Below are 21,276 nucleotides of genomic sequence, written 5' to 3'. Positions count from 1 at the left end.
TAGTTGACTGTCACAAACTGGATCCTGGTTGCTAAGGATGCTTGACTTTTGCCATTGCATGCTACCTATAAGTAAAGCTTGTTTGTGTTCATACACCTGCATTCCTCCCCTGCAACCTGTATTTGGACCAGCCTTTAACCAAACCAAGAAAAAAAGTGAAAAACAATAAAACAAGAGTTGTGAATGCAAAACAGGAACCTGCGGGAAGTTTTTTCTAATAAGGGTTTGCAATTTCTGCATTTACATTTATATTTGCTTAGATAACTTATTTAAAAAATACTATTTTTTTCATGTAGTGCTATGAAAGTATACCAACTTAATCTGCTCAGTCTCTGATTTTTCTTGTTCAAACATGTTGAAAAAGTCCATTTCCATTCTGTTCTTTTTTGTTTTTGGATGACCGAAGATGTAATTTAAATAAAGAACAATTTAAAAAAAAAAAAAAAAAACGCTAAAAGATCACTGTTGTGTGTATCAGAGCCAAGTGTTTGCAAACACCAATACGAGAGGTGGTATGATTCACATGAATACACATACATACACCTTAATGTTTAGTTCACCACCCAGCTAATGGAAGACTATTTCTGATGCAAATATATACTTTTGCAAAAACTCAAGGGAATAAAACTGAAGGAGCATTAAAAAAAAAAAGAAAGAAGTAATTTGTAAAACACAAAGTTTAAAAAGATTTTCCATGTAGCTGCCTGGAGCAATACTTTTTTTTTTCTGTCAAGTCATATATAAAAAAAGACATTTTTAGCCCGTCAGTCGCAGGCCTAAAAGTGCTGATAAATCATCTTTGGACATCCCCCGTTAATACTATCTGGTCAGAAAGGGAAGTAGGATACGCTCCCCACGGGGACCGCCTCTTCTCAAAGTACTGGCACAATTTTTAAGACCATTTCTGTGTAATCTTGTCCATGAAAAGATCAGAAATGTGTAATCACAGGAAGAATGGGATTACAGGGCAGGAAATGACTAAAGAGATCAGATGAGGGAGATCCGTATAGGAATGGTGGGAGACTCTGTTCTGTGCGGAGGTGAATGATGGGGCACCACATGTTCCACCATGGCATGTTTAGACATATGCTTCATTAGGTATGTCTCCTGCAAAGGAAAAGAAATAAATATCTCCTTTAGATAAAGCTGCTCAAGCAGCTCATTTAGATTCAAATATGAATTACATGGTTTCACACTCACTGAGGTGTACGCCCTGCCACACATGTTGCAACAGTAGGCCTTGGCATTTTTGATGGCATGTACAGACATATGGATCTGCAGCGAGGCAGAGTCTGAATAGGCACGGTAGCAATTGGAGCATTTGAAGGGCTTGTCTTTGTTGTGCTGCCTTTGATGAGACTATGGAAAGAGGGAAAATGGGGTTATCAAAACAACTATGTTTTTGCACTGTTAACAGGCTCTACTTTCCCATGGAAGTGGGCATTTGACAGATTATTTTACCCTTTTTTCTGCACTTTTACAAGTGTTTACCATTAAATAGACCGCAACAGTCAAACCGTGCTTAATTTGGGGAATCAGGGAGGATTTCTAATTAAAAAAGTAACAAGTAGTCAAAATAAGGGCATTACCAGAGAAAACTTTAGATCAGCCTAAAGCTGTCCATCCAGCTGAATAACTCACATAGCAATACTTTTGGAAAGATTTAAAAATTGGTATCTGATTGTGTTTCATTATCCAACTTTTTTTCTCTGTCTTTAGTTGTTATCTTGGGATTCAACTAAAATTATGTTGCAGCTGATCAGCAGCAGGATACATTAGGTAGCTCCTGTGTACACAATAAAGCAAAGTAACAGACGTACACAACTGTCAAAAGCAAAAGAAATTACGTATAATATATAATAATATAATATAATTACAATATATGTAGCACCTTTAGTTTAGCTTCCAACCAAAAGTTCTTCCTAATTCTGTAAGCTGGTAGCACCCCTGCAGGGGACACATACTACTTAAGAGTAATTCACACAAATCCACGTGGAAAACAATCCTAAGTGTATTAAGCTTAATACACAAGTCAGTTTGTTTGATGTGAATGTTTCATAGAAGAGCATTATATCCTTAATGATGATGGATGAGTTTTAAGAGCCTGAATAAATGGCATTTGCCACTCCTTGTACTGAATCTGAAGCAAGGCTTTTTTATCTGACTCATGTTTTACTTACATCACAGTGACAGCTGTTGCAAATATGGCTTAATGTTGTTGATTTAAGTTACCAAGCTGACAAAATCTAAGATATGTTTAGAAAAAAAGTGAATAAAAGGATTAAGTTTTTTCTGTAGTCGTTTAAAATCAGAAACTTAGAACATAACCTCATCTGGAGCAGGTTGTGTGATCAGCATAAGCCCTTACAGAAAGATTGTCATATTAGAGAAGAAATACCTCCCCTCAGGTCTGGCTAAGCCATTAGTCTTTCTTACACGGGTCAGGTGTATAAAACAGTCAAAGGGAATGAAAAAAAAACAACAACTTATGTTTACCTGCAGATTAGATAATTGGGTAAAAGCCTTTTCACAACCCGGTTGGGCGCATTTGTATGGCCGGTCACCTGTGTGGATTCTGAGACAATAAAAATGAGTTAGCTGAAACAAGTTGGACAGAAAGCTGAGGTAAGTTCACACCAACCAGCAGCCAGAAAACCTTTTCTGCATACAAGTCACGTTTTTTTTATTCTTACGTATTTGATAAAAACTTAAGATTTCTTGTTTTAAAACAACTCAGTAATAACTGCTTAATAATCACATACAGGATTTTTTTTCCTAGGTGATATAATTACTAAAGTTGCTGTTGTGTCATCAACCCAGTGACTGACAGTTTAATCAGTGTGTTAATCTACAGTTTCAGCTCAACACACTCCTTCCAAACCTCAGTGCTTCATTTCCAGAAGATGTCTGTTCAAACCCTTTCAGAGTCCTTTAGGAAATCTGCTTCACTGCTACTGTACCTATCTGTGATAGGTCCTACTTCATGCATTTAAAAACAAACGTCTATGCTTTCCACTATTTACATGTTTAAAATGCACTTGTTATTTCAGCTTTAACTTATGTAATGGGAAACACTGAACTGAATCATTGTACAGCTCCCTTCAGTCATAACTAATTTCAGCCGGTGCTGATAAAACAGACTAATATCGGAAAATAGTCATTTTTTAGTAGTGTTTGATGCAACACAACTAAGCCGATAACATGGACACTGAAATGTCACATCTGTGACAAGACCAGTCAAATCAAACTGTTCAAATCAGACATGGTTACAGATGGAGCAGATTCAAAGCAGTAAACTATTTCTTATCTCTGTGTTCATTGAACTGTTTGATATTGTCGGGTGTAAAAAACAAAGAAATGAATTCTTAGTGAAATTGTGAGTTTGTAATTATCAGAATATTTAATTGGTTGTGTTTTAACGGTCTCAGCTGAGTTAAACTGCAGCCAATCGGACTTCTATCGTGGATTTCACGTTAGAAAGGTTTTATATTTTTCAGAACCTTTTAAGATTTGTGGCTCAGTTTTTATTTGAAATAGCGGGTTTAAATACTCCCTCAAAAACCTAGTTGTTTTAAGTTTTAGAAGACTAAATACTTTGCAGAAGGGTTTTCAACATGTAGAGAAAACTAAATTAAACTTATCTAGTCTTGACCCATACAGACAGGATTCACAGTGCCCAGGAAATTCTGATCACTTACAAAAAGCTGAAAATGGTTTTTAAGTGACTGCCAAGAAAAAGTTCAATTACGATGAAAATAATTAGCAAGGCGACGTTAAATTCAAACCTCATTTGTGGGTTGTGCAGCAGCTTTGGCTCATGAGACTGTGTATAAAGCAGAGCTCACAGCTTGATCCTCAGCTCTGCTACATACAGAGGTGGGGAAAATGTATGTTTAAGTGTGTGAAAAAGATTCTTTTTCTTTTGGTTAGGTGTATATGCTATGAGTGAACTTTACAACATAAAAAAAAACCAGACCCTCTCTGATTCGGTATGTCGCCCTGCTCCTGATGTAGTCTAGACATGTGGGCTCATGCAGGGCAGTCACAATCCAAACTATTCTCAGCTCTTACTCCTGGGTGGTAAAATGAGCTCTAAAAACAACAATCTCACCTGAGAATGCCTGTTCTCCTAATACCTCTCCCTCCCTAAAAGGTGCAACTCACACATGGATGTGCTGTGTTTTTTATTACACTGAGTGTGAACTGCAACTTTAGACTTGTCACGATTTGTGCTGCTGCTGCACAAAAATTTGAAAATGTACTCTCAAAGAAGATTTAGCTTGTTTTGTCATCCTAAATAAGAAAGATGCTAAGAGTAGTTTCCTAAAGCCTAGATAATTTATCTTAATCCAATAAATATGAGCCAGCGTACTTATTTTTGCCACATTCACTCATTTAAATTAAAGGACTAGTAGCAACTTCACTCTCATATTATTGTGCAATTACATTTTGGTAGCTTAGCTGGGCTAGTTGTGAAACAGTACATCATAGTGTTTGTGAGGGCAGCATGAGCTTCCACACAGTAAAGGTCTGGTAACTTTCTTTTTTTTTCCACTTTAAAGATAATTTATCATTTTTTATATTTGTATTAGCTGGGTTGACAGGGGGTTGACTAACTAGGTGCACACACTTAGTTAACTTATACTGTCACCTTGTTAATTTGGTTTATTTTGTCACCTTATCAATTTGCTTTGCTTTCAGTTAATATACTTTCCTTTTGAGTTGCCAGTTCCTTGGAGTTCCCAAGCCTGCCAAAGAAAAGAGTCCTGGCTGCACTGGCGCTCCTTAAATCAGGCTGAGGCCTAATTGGGTAATACCATCTTTTTTTTATAGGAGGGAAGTGTAGAAGGGGTTTAGGTTTTTCTATTGATTGTCAGTTGTTTTGCATTATTTAGGAATTTCAGATTGTTTAGTTTATTGTCTTAACTGATTACATGTGATTACATGTGATTACATGGATTGTCTCCCTCCTTGTGTGTGAAAATGGCCTGATCAGCCAGTATATATGTGTCCCTTGTGTGTCAGTTAGGTAGGTAGGTAGGTAGGTCAGTCAGTCAGTCAGTCAGTCAGTGTTTGAGGTCCTCATGTTAATGCCGAGGTTGACGTTTGTTTTCGTTGACCTCTTCTATGGGCCCAAAGTTATTGCACTAAAAGATTTATTTTGTTATTTTTGTTAAACAAATGTAGACATTATATTTTTCTAAAAACAATTCCTTGTGCTTCTCTGGTTTTTCGGCTCGGTCCCTTACAGTGTTGTTAAAGCATCAAAATATTGTGTATCTGTTACTGAACAATAACAGTATCACAAAACTAAAAGTGAGAAATGCTGTGTGTCTGTGTCAAAGATCAAACCTGGTGTGTTGCTGCAGGTGGGAGAGCTGGCGAAAACATTTCTCACAGTAAGAGCAGCGGTACGGCTTGACGCCCAGGTGAATGCGCAGATGCTGGGCCAAGTAGGACAGGTTTGCAAAGGTCTTTGTGCAATGAGGACATCTGTGAGCTTTTGCTTCTGTGTGTGTTTTGGAGTGAATCTGCATGTCCGACTTGGAGAAGAAAGTCAGTGGACAAACTTTACACCTGCAACAGGGAAACAGTGACACAGAAGGAAGCACAGGCATCAAATATATGCACAGAGGATACACTTGCCAATGTACACACATCATCTCTGCAGAAAGCATCGTGGAGGAAGCAAACTGAAACGATCCACATTTTTTTCAAAGTGTGGATGTATTACATTTACTGTTCAGACAAACTAATTGAACTTACCAAAATACCATTGATTCTAAAAAGTTAGCACAATAAGGTGAGACATTTGTGTTTGATCAATTATTTTTTCCTTTTGATAATACCACTTGGTGTTGCATTATATATTTTGGAAAACCTGAAAAGTCACCTTTACCACGAGGGAAAACTTCTACACCTTATACTTATTGTCACAATCAGCCTTGCTTCCTCCAGCATTGCTGCTTGCCACACCCCTAATCAGTTCACTGCTCTCACCTGCCTCTGCCACCTGTTCACAATCCCCATCAGTTCAGCCTGCGCATATATGCAGCCTCCACCATTCACTCACTGCCAGATTGTCATTGCTCTCATGCCTGACCTTCCAGCACTCCGACCGCAATTGCCTGCCCGTTACCGACCTGATCTGTCCCCGACTTCCGCTTCCTGCCTTGCCCTTGGAGCCTGCTCCCCAGTGGTTACTGGGTTTCTGTCCTGGAGGACCCCCAACCGTGAGTTGTGGATCTTCACTCACCTTGTTATGCTAGGTGTCCACTCTGTCGGCCCAGAGGAAAGTTACTCTGCCCTGCTCTGCTCTACTCATTGGGAACCAGAGTTCAACTCCAGCACCGAACCTCACCAAGTGGCTGAAATAAAAACTGTTAATCTGCCCAGATCTCTTGTGCTGCTTTTGGGTCCTTTCTCCGATCATTTCACTTATATGCCGATATCTGTCATCAGACATCAGACTCTGCCTCTCTGACATTCTCTGGAGTTCTTTGTTGTCTTTCCTTTCTGTAGTTTTTGTCTTCCTTGGAACCGGGCTCGACGTGTTTACTGCTGTGTCTTTTGTTTGTCTGAGATAAGTCTTTGAGTCCTCCCTCTACATAGCTTCATGATAATATCTGCGGCATCTGGGACATAATGGCACTACAATCATACTTCCAGCATTTAGGAATGGAGATGAGTAACCACAGACTGGAATAAGTACATGTTAGTGACTACTACAATCCCCCTGGTTGACAAGCTGTGGTTGGGATCTCATAGTAAAATATGAATAAATATGTACATAAGGATTGCTAGAAGAGGTTCTAGCTTCCCCACAACTCTTAAATGGATTAAGTGGTTAAGAAAATGAATGAATGAATAAATATGGATCTTACACACACACTACTGAAGTCCTTGACAATGTAAAGTACAATAAATTGCCATAAAGTGTGTTTTTTCTTTATAACTGTAGAAGAGTGCAAACATTCAGTCCATCAAGCAACTTATAATAACAATGAATACCAGCATGAGAATATTTGGCACATTTTTGGCAGCACCCCCCTAACATTTAACTGCATCACTCGTTCCACAAATGCACAAGTTCTAAGTCGTTGTAAAAGTGAGTAATCTGGCTTAAGGTTTGATCTTTGACATAGACAAACAGCATTTTAAATTTTATTCATTTGGTCGTGTTTATAACACATTTCATATTTTGGATGTATAATACAGAAACATTTTTATGATTCACACCTTAGGCAGACACATCTCTGCTTATTTTTTTTACTCTTTTCTTCTTATTTTGCTGCCTTTAGGTTGTCTGTGTACAGCAACTTTTGTGAAAATGTTGCACTGACAACGCACAACAACAGCACGGAGGCGTAAGTACTCCAGAATGTAACTCGTGTGAATCATCTTACACTGTTTTACTTCTCTGATTTACTGCTTCCAGCGTTAGAAGTCTGAGTTCGACTCGTCACACTATTTTTGTGTTAAATAAAAACACCACTAGATGTTAGAATTCGAAGTTAGAAACTTTGGAAAAGCTTCTGCAAAAGTCACCTCTATGGATAACACAATAGGGAAAAAAAATACATGAATTGATTCGAATCTGTGAATAATGCACCAAAATGTAGCGGTAAAGGTTCAAGAACCAAGTCTAAGACTGCTGTGTTAGCTTTGCCTTTACCTTCTGGGATTAACATGATGTGTCAATGTATTTAAAAAAAACACATAAACTTCTTATCTGAACAAGGATCTCTCCAGAACTGGTTGGGAGACTACATGCTTCTGCTTTACAGGATATGGTGTCCTTCCTGCAGCGTTCACTTTTACAATAATAGATTCAGTTATCTTAATAGATTAAATACAATTCATAAAAAAGTTCATGTTTAACAAACAACACTTTTTTTTGTTTATTTTTGCTGCTCTGTTATTTCAGAGAAGTTCATGCGGAGACCAACATCTGTGTTCATACATTTTCAGTGGTTTTCAGTTAGTCTTACATGATTTCAGGAAAACATTCTTCACCTCTCGTTACGCACGTGCCTGCTTGATCCTACTATTGTTCCCTGCTACAACCCAATAGGATTGCAAAGGAGGAAAACATCCGGTAAATTCTGGGTAAATTTCCAGAAATGTTCCATGAAAAGTTCAAATGGGAAATTTGGGAAATATTGCAAACTGGAAATTTTCCACTGGAATTATTGGAATCTGAGTCGTTCTGCAGGTCAATTTACAAACAGCAGCTAGTTTTCTCTCTGTCTTTCTGATTTAGCTCTCTGGTTCTCCTGACAGCTGATGGTTTTGTCCTCCTTCAGGGGAAACATGACTCCAATGTGTATCGGCGTATGTATATGTCGGCGGGTGTGCATGCGTGATTATGTATATGCATATGTATGCTGGTTGTTCTCTCTCTCATTCTTTCTTTTTACTCTCTCTCCTTTTCTCTCTACCAGGTGGTTTTTTTTTTTTTTTGGCTTTTTTTTTTCTTTTCAATTCTCTTTCTGTCCCTACCTACCCTACCTTTCTGTCTCTTCCCTGTTCTCCAGTCCGGTCCAGCAATACAAACTTTGTAATACAAACAATTCTGCAAAATAAATAGAAAAATAAAATAAGAATCCAGAATATCAAGGGGAGCATTATGTATTATATATTATATTTTATATATATATATATATATATATATATATATATATATATATATATATATATATATACATATATATAATGCTCCCCTTGGGAAAGTGAATTTGCTCAGCAGAATACAGCATCCAGATAATCATTCTGCTTGCTTAAACGCTGGATAAAACAAAAAAAAAAAAAAGGAATTATAGGAATCTGCAGGCAACATCAACAGGTTTAAAAGTTTAGCCTCCCAGAAAGATCAGGAGGAACTCATCCATGTATTCATCTCCAGTAGACTGGACTACTGTAACGGTCTTTTAACAGGACTTCCTAAAAAGGCATTAAATATCTGTAGCTCATCCAGAGTGCTGCTGTTAGAGCTTTAACTAGAACTAAGAGGTCTGAACACATCACACCTGTTTTAAGACCTTTACACTGACTTCCAGTCAGTCACAGGATAGATTTTATAACCTTGCTGGTTGTTTACAAATCCCAGAGTGGTTTAGGACCAGAATACATCTGTGATTCGTTTACAGAATATAAACCAAGCAGAGCTCTTAAATCCAAAGACTCGAGTCAACTAGTCCAGACCAGAGTCCAGAAAAAACATGGAGAAGCAGCATTTCGCTGTTTCTCCATGCAAACAAGTGGAACAAACTGTCAGTGGAGATTAAACTCTCACCAAACATAGACACTACGAAATCCAGATTACAAACATTTCTTTTCCCATGACAACTTTACTTTACTTTAAATACAGTTGTATTTATGGTTAAATACAACTGTACAACTGTATAAATACAGCTGTATTTATGGTTACTAACAAACAGATTACTTACCAAACTCCTTTTGTACAATTTGTTTTACTCTATATAAAGTTCTTCTGCAGAATTATTGGCTGCTATATGTAATAATGTTTGCAACTACAACAGGAAATCTAAAACCTGTCACACTTTCCAAATTGTGATCTGAAAAAAGGTGAATTAAAGTCAGTCTGGTCAACAGTGAATTCAGAAGCCTTGTTGGTGACAGCGCTAAAGAAAAGATTTACTGTGTAAAATTCAGTTTTCACCTGTAGGTTTTTCCCTCTTTGGCAGTGATGGTAACACAAGACTGGTCGTTACCCGATGCGAGGATTGGGTAGGGCACCACCAGGAGGGAAGACCCATTCTCTGCCTTGATTCTCTTGCGACCTCTTTCCTCCTTTGGAGGAGGTCCGAGCAGCCCTAAAAGTCCGCCGTTGCTTTTTCCAGGCTCCATCCTGTGGCTGCCCGCTAGCCCTGAGATGAGGTGAGGAGTGGGAGCTCCACCGAGCCGGCTGTGGCTGCTTGAGGTGGGTGTTGTGGGAGTGATGATCTCTGACGTGCTAAGATTGCCTGTCCTGGATGCCAGTGCCACACCTGGTAAATATAAGACAAAGGATAAGGACATGAATCCAATCAGTAAAAAAAAATTATCTAGAAAAGCAGGAGACACATTAGGGTCTATGGTGTTAAGCCATTAAGGGCTCGGTTATGCTAAATATGTTAGCCAAACCTTTGCTGCTATCTAGAGACAGCAAAGACAATGCTCTGCTTATTAGTACGAAGAACTAAACCGTCTTATTTTATTCTATGAAGTCTAAAAAGAGGCAGCAGAACAATCCATTTCCAGCCATCCACCAACTATAGTAAGTCCTTCTATCATCATGTGTGATGGCTCACGTTCTTTGCAGAAGCTACAAGTATTAAAGACGGCATCAGTCATGTCCTGTAGGTGAGCCCGACAAAGTGAAGATTTTCCATTACATTTATGAATGTAATGGAAAATATACAGTATTGGTTAAAAGTTATATTCTGTGGTCAATTAAATTAACAACTTAAAGCCGTTTTGCAGCAATAGAGGTAGACCAAAGCTTAAAAATTAATGTTACAATTAATTATTTCAATGAAAACATCAACTTGTAAATTTACAAACCCCTTTTGTTTTTGTCCCGATTCGATTCGATACAATTTGATTCAGATTTTTTGGGTGCCCATTCGATTAAAATTGTGATTCTCAAAATTCTTTGATATTGCTGATTTTAGTAGACTAAAAATCAAAACAAAAATGTACAAAACTTGCTTTCCTCATCATTTTTCTTGATTTCAATGAGGAAAAAACAACACCGTAGCCAGACCATCGTTCTGTTGCTGTAATGCCCAAGAAGACAAGTAAAAAGGTCAATAAAAACAATAAAAATGACAAAAAAATTTTCAATATAATATTTGTATTCATTTGAATAAAGAAAAACAATTTTTTAACAAAAAAAAAATCTGTTTTAAAATTCTGAAAAATCACAATATTCAATTTTGTCGATTTGATTTCCCACCACTCCTAAACGTAAGGACATACAATAAATAGCATATCCACAAATAAATAAATCTCATTTTTGTTTCTTTTGTGACTAAATGTTTTTTTTAAGGAACAAAGGTGATGCTTGACTAATTTTTAAAGCTATTATTTATTTAGCAAAATGAAAATATTTACTCTCACACAGCAGAACTAAACACATCCATTCATCCTTACCCTTCATCTGTTCAAAAAGTGATATGCTGATATTCTTTATTTATGGACTTTGACTGGTTGACAAAGCAAATTTAATTATTATTTGGCCTTCTGCTGAGATTTGTGACTCTTCTGGACTCATGTGCTGTCCAGTCATGAACCACATTAACAGAGAAAGAAAAATGAATGAAGGTAAAAACGGTAAAATCTTCTGACGTTTAAGTTGTTGTTTCTTTATCTGAGGCAAAGAGTATATTTTAATTATTTTAGTTGAGGTAAGAATATTTATGCTTATGTGGCATGTGTTATAGAATATAAAGAAAAAAAACACAATCAGTGTAAATTAAAACAGGTATTATTCCCTTTGCCATCAACCGTTTGACTGTTTTCTGTGAATCGTGCCGCTATTACATGTAGAGTTCATTATTTACAATTATAAGCTAAATTGTCTGACTTATCAGTTTACTATGTAAAGCAAGTCCAAAGATTCATCCCTTATAATGTAAGCAGCTCACCGCCTGCTGATGTGGGTGGAACAACCATCTTTGTTCTTCTGTTTGTGCAATAGCATGCTTTATGCTCAGTGTTTGCTTACCTGAGACATGGTTTGTTCTGGAGGGATGGTCAATAAGCTGACGCAGATGCCAGTCTTCCCATAATCCTCTGGCTTTTATAGCTGCCTTTTCATCCAAATTCAAGTTCACATCTCCCAGAATTCGACCTGGTAAAGTCACCAAAAATCAATATATGTCTGTAGAAAGGCACAACAGCTGCATCAGATGTGTGAAAATACTCCTGTATTCTTACAGGAAGCATAACTAAGCTGTGCAACACTTTTGTCTGTCGTGTCGACTGCACTCTACCTTGCTTAACTCAGGCTTGTGGAGGCTGCGAGCAGTCAGAGTACCTGTGACTGAGCTGGATGCAGGACGGGCGTGCAGGGCGACATCCGGCTGAGACGGGCTGTTGTTCTGGAGGTTCGGCATCTGGTGAGATTTGGACATCCCTTGCTGGCTGCCTTCTGCCTGGCTTGGAGAAGCTAGTAAAGGCTGCTGGGAAGCGGTTGAAGATGCAGGCAGATGTACTGGTCGGATCTTCTCCGCCATCAGCTGCTCCTTGATTTTATTGATCAATACTAGGTTATCCAGCTGACAGCCAGGAAACAACATTAGTGACAGGAGAACACAGCCATCATCAGTTTAATCAGTGTCACTTGAGAGGCAATGGTTCCCTCTAGTGGCTCAAACCTGACACTGCAGCCACAACATCAACAGATGAGGGCTGTTTTTACAAAGCTGCTTTCTTTCCAACCTTTTATTTTGTGGTGTCTTAAAATGAACGGACGCCTTCTCATGAGCGCATTGGACTACAGCCTGGTGACAAGTTGCTTCAATCAAAAAGACTAAATGTATTCAGTTTGGAACAGCAGAGAGTTTCTGTCTTTGTCCTCTGTACCTCAAATGGCATCACTGCTCTTACACTTTTAAACACCCCATAAATATCTGGTGCACCTTTTCTTTTAATCTGAGTGTATTGAAACTGTCTCTCCCAAATAAAAAGATATAAAATGACATGAGCTATTTGTGTGGTGATTTTTTTGCTCTGGTTACATAATCCTATTGCTTTCAGGACATTATTTCCTTTCTACATCACATATGTATTCCTCTGACACCTGAAGTCATTTGGAGATAAGATAAAAATATGACTCTGTAACTTCATAGAGGATTTATTTTAACATATACAAAGTACTAATTTGTTTTTTTGGGGCGGGCTGTGATTATAGTGAAATACTATAGTAGTATAAAATCCCAATGAATGTCCTGACAGCACTTAAAAATGGCAACAAAAAAATGGCAAAAATGTTATATGCAACAGTGAACTATAACAAACTATAACTATTTTAAGAAATACATAAACTGGGGAAATAGTTTCCCTAGTTAAAAATCATCAAATTGGGGAGTAAAATTATAGGTCAGGGACAGCAGTCTCTTAAAGACCTTTATGACATCAGAGTTCTGAGGAAAGGCGCACAGATCTCCACTGACTCCTCACACCCACTGAACCGTCATCATATCCTGCTATCTTCAGGTTGCAGGTAGAGATCGCTCACACTGAGAACAAAGAGAGCATCCTCTAGGTTCGTCCCAACCTCTGTTCGCTTGCTAAACAGCTGATCTGGAAACCGTGGTTCTTAATTTTAATCTTTCTTAATGTATCTTCATGTTTTTATTGTGATGAATGGGATGAATGGATGTGTCATGTATACACACGTTTTAATGTTTTTACTGTATCTGTAGCGCCGTCTCCTCTGCAAAGGACGTTCCTAACAGATAAATAAAGTGAATTTGATTTCAGCAACTGTTTTATCTCCCTTTCCCCACTTTCGTGCCACGATCCAGATAAGCTTCTTGACTACGCTCTCGTGTTTGTAACTTTCACAGCTGTGAAAACTCAATTAGTACTGAAAGATAAATACTTTTAAAAAGAAAAAAGTCTGCTGCCGTTCACATGACGGCTTTTTTGGAGAACACTTTGCTTTGACATCAGTTCTGTTGTGAAGTAAGGCACAATTCACACCCTCGTTCCTCAGTATATCAGAGGGAGATCAGTCCATATTCAGGGAAATTTCATATTCTAGCCTTCTTTACATATATATTTTATAATCTTGAGCATATATTAATTTGTGGTTATCGGATTTTGCTTAAGAGGTCATGATGAACTTTGCCAGTTATCTTGTATCTGCTCACTTAGTCTTTCTTACATAAATAATGTGTAGAGGCTGAGATGTCCCGCCTTAGACATCTGGTATCTGATGGATTATATCGCTCTCTTAACAATGATGGTTTACAATGATGATGGAGCTGCTGGTGCCATGAAGGAGATTATAACTCGGTGGTCAGGCTGCTCTAAACTTTTATAATCACTTAAGAACAGACAATTCTTTGTTTAGAATAACATAGATTTACAATAGACATTTGACGTCTTCGAGGCGAAGATGCTTCAATCTGTAAGAAACCTTCCAGAATTCTGCTCTGATTCTGGACGTTAGAATTTCTCCAAATTGCAATTTCTGATACCTTGTTCATTACTATACTTTGTTCACTAAACTTTGTAATCTATTTCACTTTAGAATCAGACTCTTCATTTTGACGGATGTTTTTCCTCAACACAAGTCAAACTCACAGTTCCCGCAGAGTGTGTATTTATTCCTGCATTAAACTGAGGGGCTTTGTGGATGCTTCGCATTTCCCATCCTGGGCTTTGACCGTTAAGTGCTAGAAGAAGCAGGTGACAGAAAAGCAGTCATTTCTAAAAGTCTCCTACAGAGACGTAGAGTCAAGCTGTGAAGTGCATTGCTCAACACGGCATCGCGGTAAATGTTTGCCAGCTGTTGAAATCTGTGATTCATCAAATCAACCAGAAGAGTCCGATCCGATCGAAAGAAAGGGGGCTTAACGCCACCGTGTCACAGTGGAGTTGGACATACTTCAATTAGCAGATCGACTTCTACATCATGACTCAGACAAAAAGAACAGTTTAAATGTCCTCATGCGGTCTAAACCCAAGCAGAACTTTATCCTGCCAAACCTGAAAAACTTCATCCATTTAGAGTTTAGAAACTTCATGAGTATCATCTCTTTATTTATTTATCTATTAAACTGTCAAAACTCCTCTTTGTGTTTTGAATGATATAAAAATAATTATTAAAAGAATACCATTTCAAGAATACTTCAGGTTAAAATCCTTCTACATTCCTGTGTGAATGTGAGTCGCTCACCTGGCTGGGCATGGCAGGAGGTGGAGGCCAAAAGTAGGGATTGTTAAAGCGGGGTTCAGCCATCCTGAAACAAATACAAACGGTATCAGGATGACGGCAGCTTCTCAGCTGGTGGTGAAGTTTTGACCTGTACAAGCACATGCTTAAAGTTCTACTTGTATGAAAGTAATTTCCAACATTTTCAGGTTTGCAAGCTGCAAAACAAAGTCATGCTTACTAGGAATTTCTAGTAGCATCATTTCTTCTTCTGGTATACCAGTAAGATTTGCCTTGTTTCACATTATCTGTTTTATCCTGTTTATTCATGGCACGAGAACATTCATACAGTAAGATATTCCTCAACACTCTGACCAGTATGTTTGTGTGGATCTGTTGTTACTGTGTATTACAGCGGTTAACATCGTGTCAGTAGCTCTCCACCCAGACAGCAGCTGACTGTTTGATGTGATAATCAGTCTTGTGATGGTGCATTTTCACACAGATTCTGTTTTAGGTCCCTTACTTCACACAACCTTCGTGCTCTTTCAGCATGCTTCAAACTTTATCACTGATAGAAGGATGTTTCAAAGCCCAACATGGTGAGTGAAATTTATAGGATTTTTTTCATTATCTTTTATTCTTATTATTTGAGGAAGTATGCTTTAGTGAATAAAGATTCGTTCTATAGCTTGTTCTTTTGATTCTCTATAAAAAAGTGTAAATGATGGGCATGCTGCCTTGGAGATAGGCTCTAATGTTAGCTGAGAAACGTACTGAACACTTATCTGAGAAAACAGAGTGACGCAGCCCAGATCCTAATCTGTCACTCATTGTCTCCTCCTTTAAAAAAGGGGCCCCAACAAGAAAAGTTTGCACATTTTCACCTCAGACTGGGACCAAACTTAACTGGTGCGCCTATATCCAAAAGCCTAATTAAGCTGTCAACATGGAATAACTTTAATGAAGCAACTGCAGCAGAAACACAACCTTACTGTTATTTGTAAGTGACAATTATTACTTCTTATTAAGGCAAACTGGATGCTTAATCAAGTTTCTTTTTAATTAACTGACAAGCCTGCAAGAAATGTTCCTATTTCTAAGACAGACTGAAATACTTACAATGCAAGTTGTAATCTGCGGGCCTTTTCTCCCCCCCATAACTTCTCTTTTCAACCCTGCAGGAAGTTCTTTTTAAAACATTTTGCTTTGCATGCTTTGGCACACAGCACCATTCCAAAGTCTGTTTGGCTTAACAGAGGCATAACACAGTCCACATCCTCAAGCCAACAGAAACAAAACCGATACATCTAGAGGTATGAGTGTACGATGCACCTCACAAAATATTTTTCTAATGATGCCAATAGTGTTCGGGTTTGCTTCCTCAAGGTCTCTGCCACAGGGAGTTTAACTGGTGTTGCACATCTTTGTGCCACTTTCTGAACTGTCCTGTTATCACAGTGAAGCTCCATATATAACAGCTTGTGTGTCTTGCTGTGTTTCATGTTTCTCTTCAGACTCTGCAGAGCTTTTTCAGTCAGGGTTGATTTTTGCAACTTGTTGAGTTGCATCTTGAGACAGTTAATGCAACTGCTGCCAGACTGAAGCCTATTTCAGTTTAAAACAACAGCATAACATGTCATAATTATGTTAAATTATGGGATATTTCTGCTTATTGCTAACCAGAACATTTATAGTTTTTTTTTCCTTAAACTAACTATACCAGTCAACAGGGTATATATTTTGTTGAACCACTACATCAACTGTCTGACTTTTTCAGTTGTAGCACTTTTTATTACAGTTGCTGCATTACAAAAAGATTTTATCCCTTTCTAAAAAAAAGTCTTAGATCCTCACAGAGCAATTAAACAAAGTCAAATTAATATTTTCTATCATGCAGTCCTCTGTAAACAGTGTTCATTGCAGATAATCACATTTTTAACAGTTAATCTGTCATTTTCAAAGCAACTGTCTTATTTCTGAGGACTACATCTGGATGGCCAGATTTTTTTTCTTTTTAAAAAAAAAAACGATTTTATTATGGATAATGGATGTTACAGTATTTGCAAAATTGATTTTTTTCTTTTTTTAGTGTATTCTCAGACATACTGTTCATGTTGGCAAATTTTTAACAATTTTATGGTTTATTATATGTGGATTAACCTCTTGTATGTGCATGATGCAACGATTACCACTGATATTTATCATTATAATCATTGTCAACAATAAGACATGAGGATTGATTACCTTAGGAATATGGAAAAATATGTGACATCAGATCAGACTGTCTCATCAAACTCCAACCTCTAAACTAAATGATAAACTGCCTGCAGATCCCTTTTAGTTTTTAGTGTTGGATATTTGAAATGTTTATATGCAAACCTAATAACAGATTACTTATAAGAGGGAAATACAATAAATGTGCCACATGGAAATGAAGAAAGTGACATTATTGGATGACAATAAGTTTGCAATGTGACGAAAGAAAACAAAACTGCCAGATCAGACCAGCTTCTTCTTTTAATCAACTATTATCGGCAATTCATATTTAATGAATAGTGAATTAATTTATTCTTAACTGTTACAATAAGCCTCAGTTAGATCCAGGTGCTAAAACACTGCTGTGAGTCCTTTCCAGGAAGAAAACTGTTTTAAACCTCAATTTTCATCTTCAAAGAGCATCAATGCTAAGACGCTTTAGAAATAACCAGGAAGGCATCTCAGAAACAAAAGTTACGGGTAGTTTAACTTTCACGTTTTCACACGCACAGAAATAAATCTTTCCATCATTTAAATAAAAAAAGACAAAGAAAGACGGAGGCTCTAAATGTTGATCTTTAGCTGCTTTAGAAGCGAGTTTTTCCCCTGAACAGGAGCGGTCTCTGCGCAGCGCCTCGCTCTGTCCGCCGCCTCTCCCACATTCTCAGACAGTTTATTAAAAAATTCAGACAAAAGGAAAACAAAAATGGCAGCCCCGTCTTATTTTTTATAAGCGATGGACGCCATATTCTGCAGATCCGAATATTGTAAGCTGATAACTCTCTAGATGTCACTGCACGCCTCTGCGACGCGACAGCATGCGGCATATTTGCATTAAGCGTCCGAATGATTGTTTACTTTGATTTGCAGGTTTGAATAGCCCGGCTTGGGGAGGGGAGGAAAAAAAAACCTGACACTTCCTACAACAATCAGCATGCCTTTGCTGAGCGCTGTGTAGCTGCTGAGCCATAAATCTCACAGCCGATGGAGATGATTATGATGCAATGGGAATGATTTTAGGAGAAATCATCATCAATCGGTTGTAGATGCCCCCACCCCACCACCCCCTTTTTTTTCCTAATCCAACTTTTGCACGACTGACACAGAAAACGGTGACGAAGCGATAGAGCAGCTATGGGTAAGAAAGAAAGGAGAGGGGGGGGGGAAGAGAGAAATGTGCACGTAGAGGCCAACATACCTGCGCCAGAGAGAGAAGAAATGTTTTATAACGGACCAGACTCCTCTTTCTGCTCGCTTCCAGTCAGACTTCAAACCTTCCGGGTCGCCTGCTGTTCACTTCTGGGTGCTGCAGGCGAGGAATTGTTTCAGTGTAAAGTGAAAATAGAAAAAAAAAAAAAAAGAAGGGAGAGAGAACTGTGCTTCATTTGATTTTAACCCATTTTCGGGCTTCTAATCTGAACTCTGTTTTTTTTTTTTTGTTGTTGTTTTTTTCTCTGCAGATGCAGATGTGTGTATTTGCATATAAATAAAACGGAAGTAAACAAAGCTACCCTGCTGAGGTTTGGTGTTAATATCACATGGCCTAATGTGGGATAATTAAGGCTCATAGGTGCTTCTGGAATAAACACACAACTATGTAAAACATAATCAGTTTTGTTCTTCGCTGCGACGTGCGCAGGCGTAGTGCGTGGGAAGGAAAGGTGGTGCAGGTGTAATCTTTTTCATGGACTGTGGAAAAGCTCAGTGTCTATCTCAGATCACGTCTGTGCAGTAAATATGAAGCGTAATCCTCTCAGCTCCAGCAGCATGACAGGCTGCTAATGTGCTCTGTGCTTAGCTCAGCAGGAGATGGCACTGCTGCCACAGCGCAGAGCCATGGAGCATCAGCTGGTGGGGAACATGTTGCCCCAATGGAGCTATAAGCATGGAGAGATACTAAAATGACACATTAGCAACCCAACAGATATACTGTTGTGGTGTTGCTTTGCTGATAATTTGATTGCTCACTTGTTTCAGGATGAAGGTGTGGTTAAAAGGGTGTTGACTGGATTTGGAGCCAACATTTGATTCACTGCAAGCATTTCAATAAAACTACATATCAAGCCTAGTAGGCAAATTAAATTGTATAAACAAAATATCAACACACGAGTTATTACTTTGCAGGAAGGGTTATTGTATAACATGCACAATATATTGAAAATGATCAAGCTGGCTTGAATTAAAAGAAGCATGTATATTAACCATATTCAACTCATAGAAAGTTCTGCTTCTGTGTATGTTTTACAGCAACCAACCATGTACAGGTGTAAAAGTGTTCTAAAGCGGGCATCGTATGTTTAAACATTTGCTTATTGTTGTTACAACACAACTGCAATGCTCAGCAGCAATACTGCATATTCTAATGTGCTCCAAAATGACAGCTTAACTTCTCTGAGAAAGTTCTCTGAAAAGCAGAGGGATTGATGATGAGAATCTGCTTTTTTCCTGAATTAAAAAAAGAATTTTATTTATTTTAAGGCAGTTAAACAAAAACAAAGCTACGGGAAAGTGGGATATATTTCAGGACCATTTTCAAAGCACCAGTTGAAGTAAACATAGCTGTACCATGATGGTCATTTTTCTAATATTATGTATTTTGTTATTATGCTTCCAAAATGTTCAGACCTGTCAATGTGGACAAATATTATTCAGGACATGATGCTGTTGACAGTGTGTCAGTGGTCTGAAAATTGTTTGTAGGCATCAAAGAAAAAATTGATAGCTAAGTTTTTCTAGCAAAGCATTGTGTGGTTTTTAAGAAGGATCACTGTTACTCAAGTTACCTGTTGGTGCTTTCAGCGTTGTTGCTGATGAGTACACGTTCAAATTTATGGTTATATTTACATTTCCAAGTAAAACACAAAAATGAAGAGACATCTGCAGACGGCTTGTCACAGACTGAGGGCAAGTAGTTAGTTGAGGAAATGAATTCTAAGATGTTGCTGGTAGCTTCCATTAAACATGGAAGACATACAGGTCTAACTTTGTGGACTTGCAAACGGCAATTTTATCAGTTTATGTTTATAAGTTTCACATGAACACCTAGCCAGATTGTGATTTCATTTTCAGAGGAACATGTACTGTATAAGGTATGAATAGAAAGATATTAATAAACTCCACTTAAAGCTCGGGTAGGTAATCTTGCTCAGATCATCATTTTCTACTCTGAGTGAAGCGGTTCCTCGTCCTGATAGTAGTCTATACATTTTGTAATCATGAACAATAAGAAATACAGTTTGACCCCTCAGTTTACTGTAAAAAAAACTCTGACCAATCCAAACATTCGAAATGGAGTGGCTCTTTTTTTTTTATTAAAAAAAAAAAAAAGCCTTGGATCAGGCAAGGGGCAAAACCCGGGTGCAAGACAGGGTGCCACTTTCACATCTTGCTAGCTCCCCAACATTACCTACCCCAGCTTTAAACAAAGAGCTATATCAACAATTGAAATTATTTTGGAATTTTTTTAAGTAATTTCCAGGCTCGGTAAATATACATTAAAAACATGGTTTTCTTAGTTTAATTTGACTAATTATTTACACCTTTATTAACATGTGCCTCTGCAGTTACACACATGCGAACAAATCAATCATAGACTGTGAATAAAGATGGAAAAAGTCTCTGTGACGTCACAGAGCATCACTTGTGCCGTCACTCCTGATGCTGAAAATACACACACATATATATATATATATATATATATATATATATATATATATATATATATATATATATATATATATATATATATATATATATATATATATATATATATATATATGTGTGTGTGTGTGTGTGTGTGTGTATATACATACTACTAAAAAAAATAAAGAAAAAAATAAAGGGAACACTTAAACAACACAATGTAACTCCAAGTCAACCACACTTCTGTGAAATCAAACTATCCACTTAGGAAGCAACACAATCAGTTCCACATGCTGTTGTGCAAATGGAATAGACAACAGGTGGGAATTATAGGCAATTGGCAAAACACACCCAATAAAGGAGTGGTTCTGCAGGTGGTGACCACAGACCACTTCTCCGTTCCGATGCTTTCTTACTGATGTTTTGGTCACTTTTGAATGCTTGCGGTGCTTTCACTCTAGTGGTAGCATGAGACGGAGTCTACA

The 21,276-nt window shown here is 37.8% G+C and overlaps 1 protein-coding gene across 1 annotated transcript; it reads right to left on the bottom strand.

Annotated features, from left to right (window-relative positions):
* Window positions 1–887: 887 nt before the first annotated feature.
* On the bottom strand, window positions 888–18,433 carry znf362a (zinc finger protein 362a). Its single transcript, XM_079242631.1, has 9 exons — window positions 18,348–18,433; window positions 14,915–14,978; window positions 12,044–12,251; window positions 11,732–11,857; window positions 9,683–10,010; window positions 5,353–5,577; window positions 2,497–2,575; window positions 1,201–1,359; window positions 888–1,107 (listed from the first exon to the last, which is right to left on the bottom strand). The coding sequence occupies exons 2-9, from the start codon at window positions 14,975–14,977 to the stop codon at window positions 988–990; spliced, it is 1,308 nt and encodes a 435-aa protein (XP_079098757.1). The 5' UTR covers window position 14,978; window positions 18,348–18,433; the 3' UTR covers window positions 888–987.
* Window positions 18,434–21,276: the final 2,843 nt, after the last annotated feature.

This window comes from Telmatherina bonti, assembly GCF_933228915.1.
Source record: "Telmatherina bonti genome assembly, chromosome: 6".
NCBI lineage: Eukaryota > Metazoa > Chordata > Actinopteri > Atheriniformes > Telmatherinidae > Telmatherina > Telmatherina bonti.
This window is presented reverse-complemented; position numbering and strand designations above follow the sequence as displayed.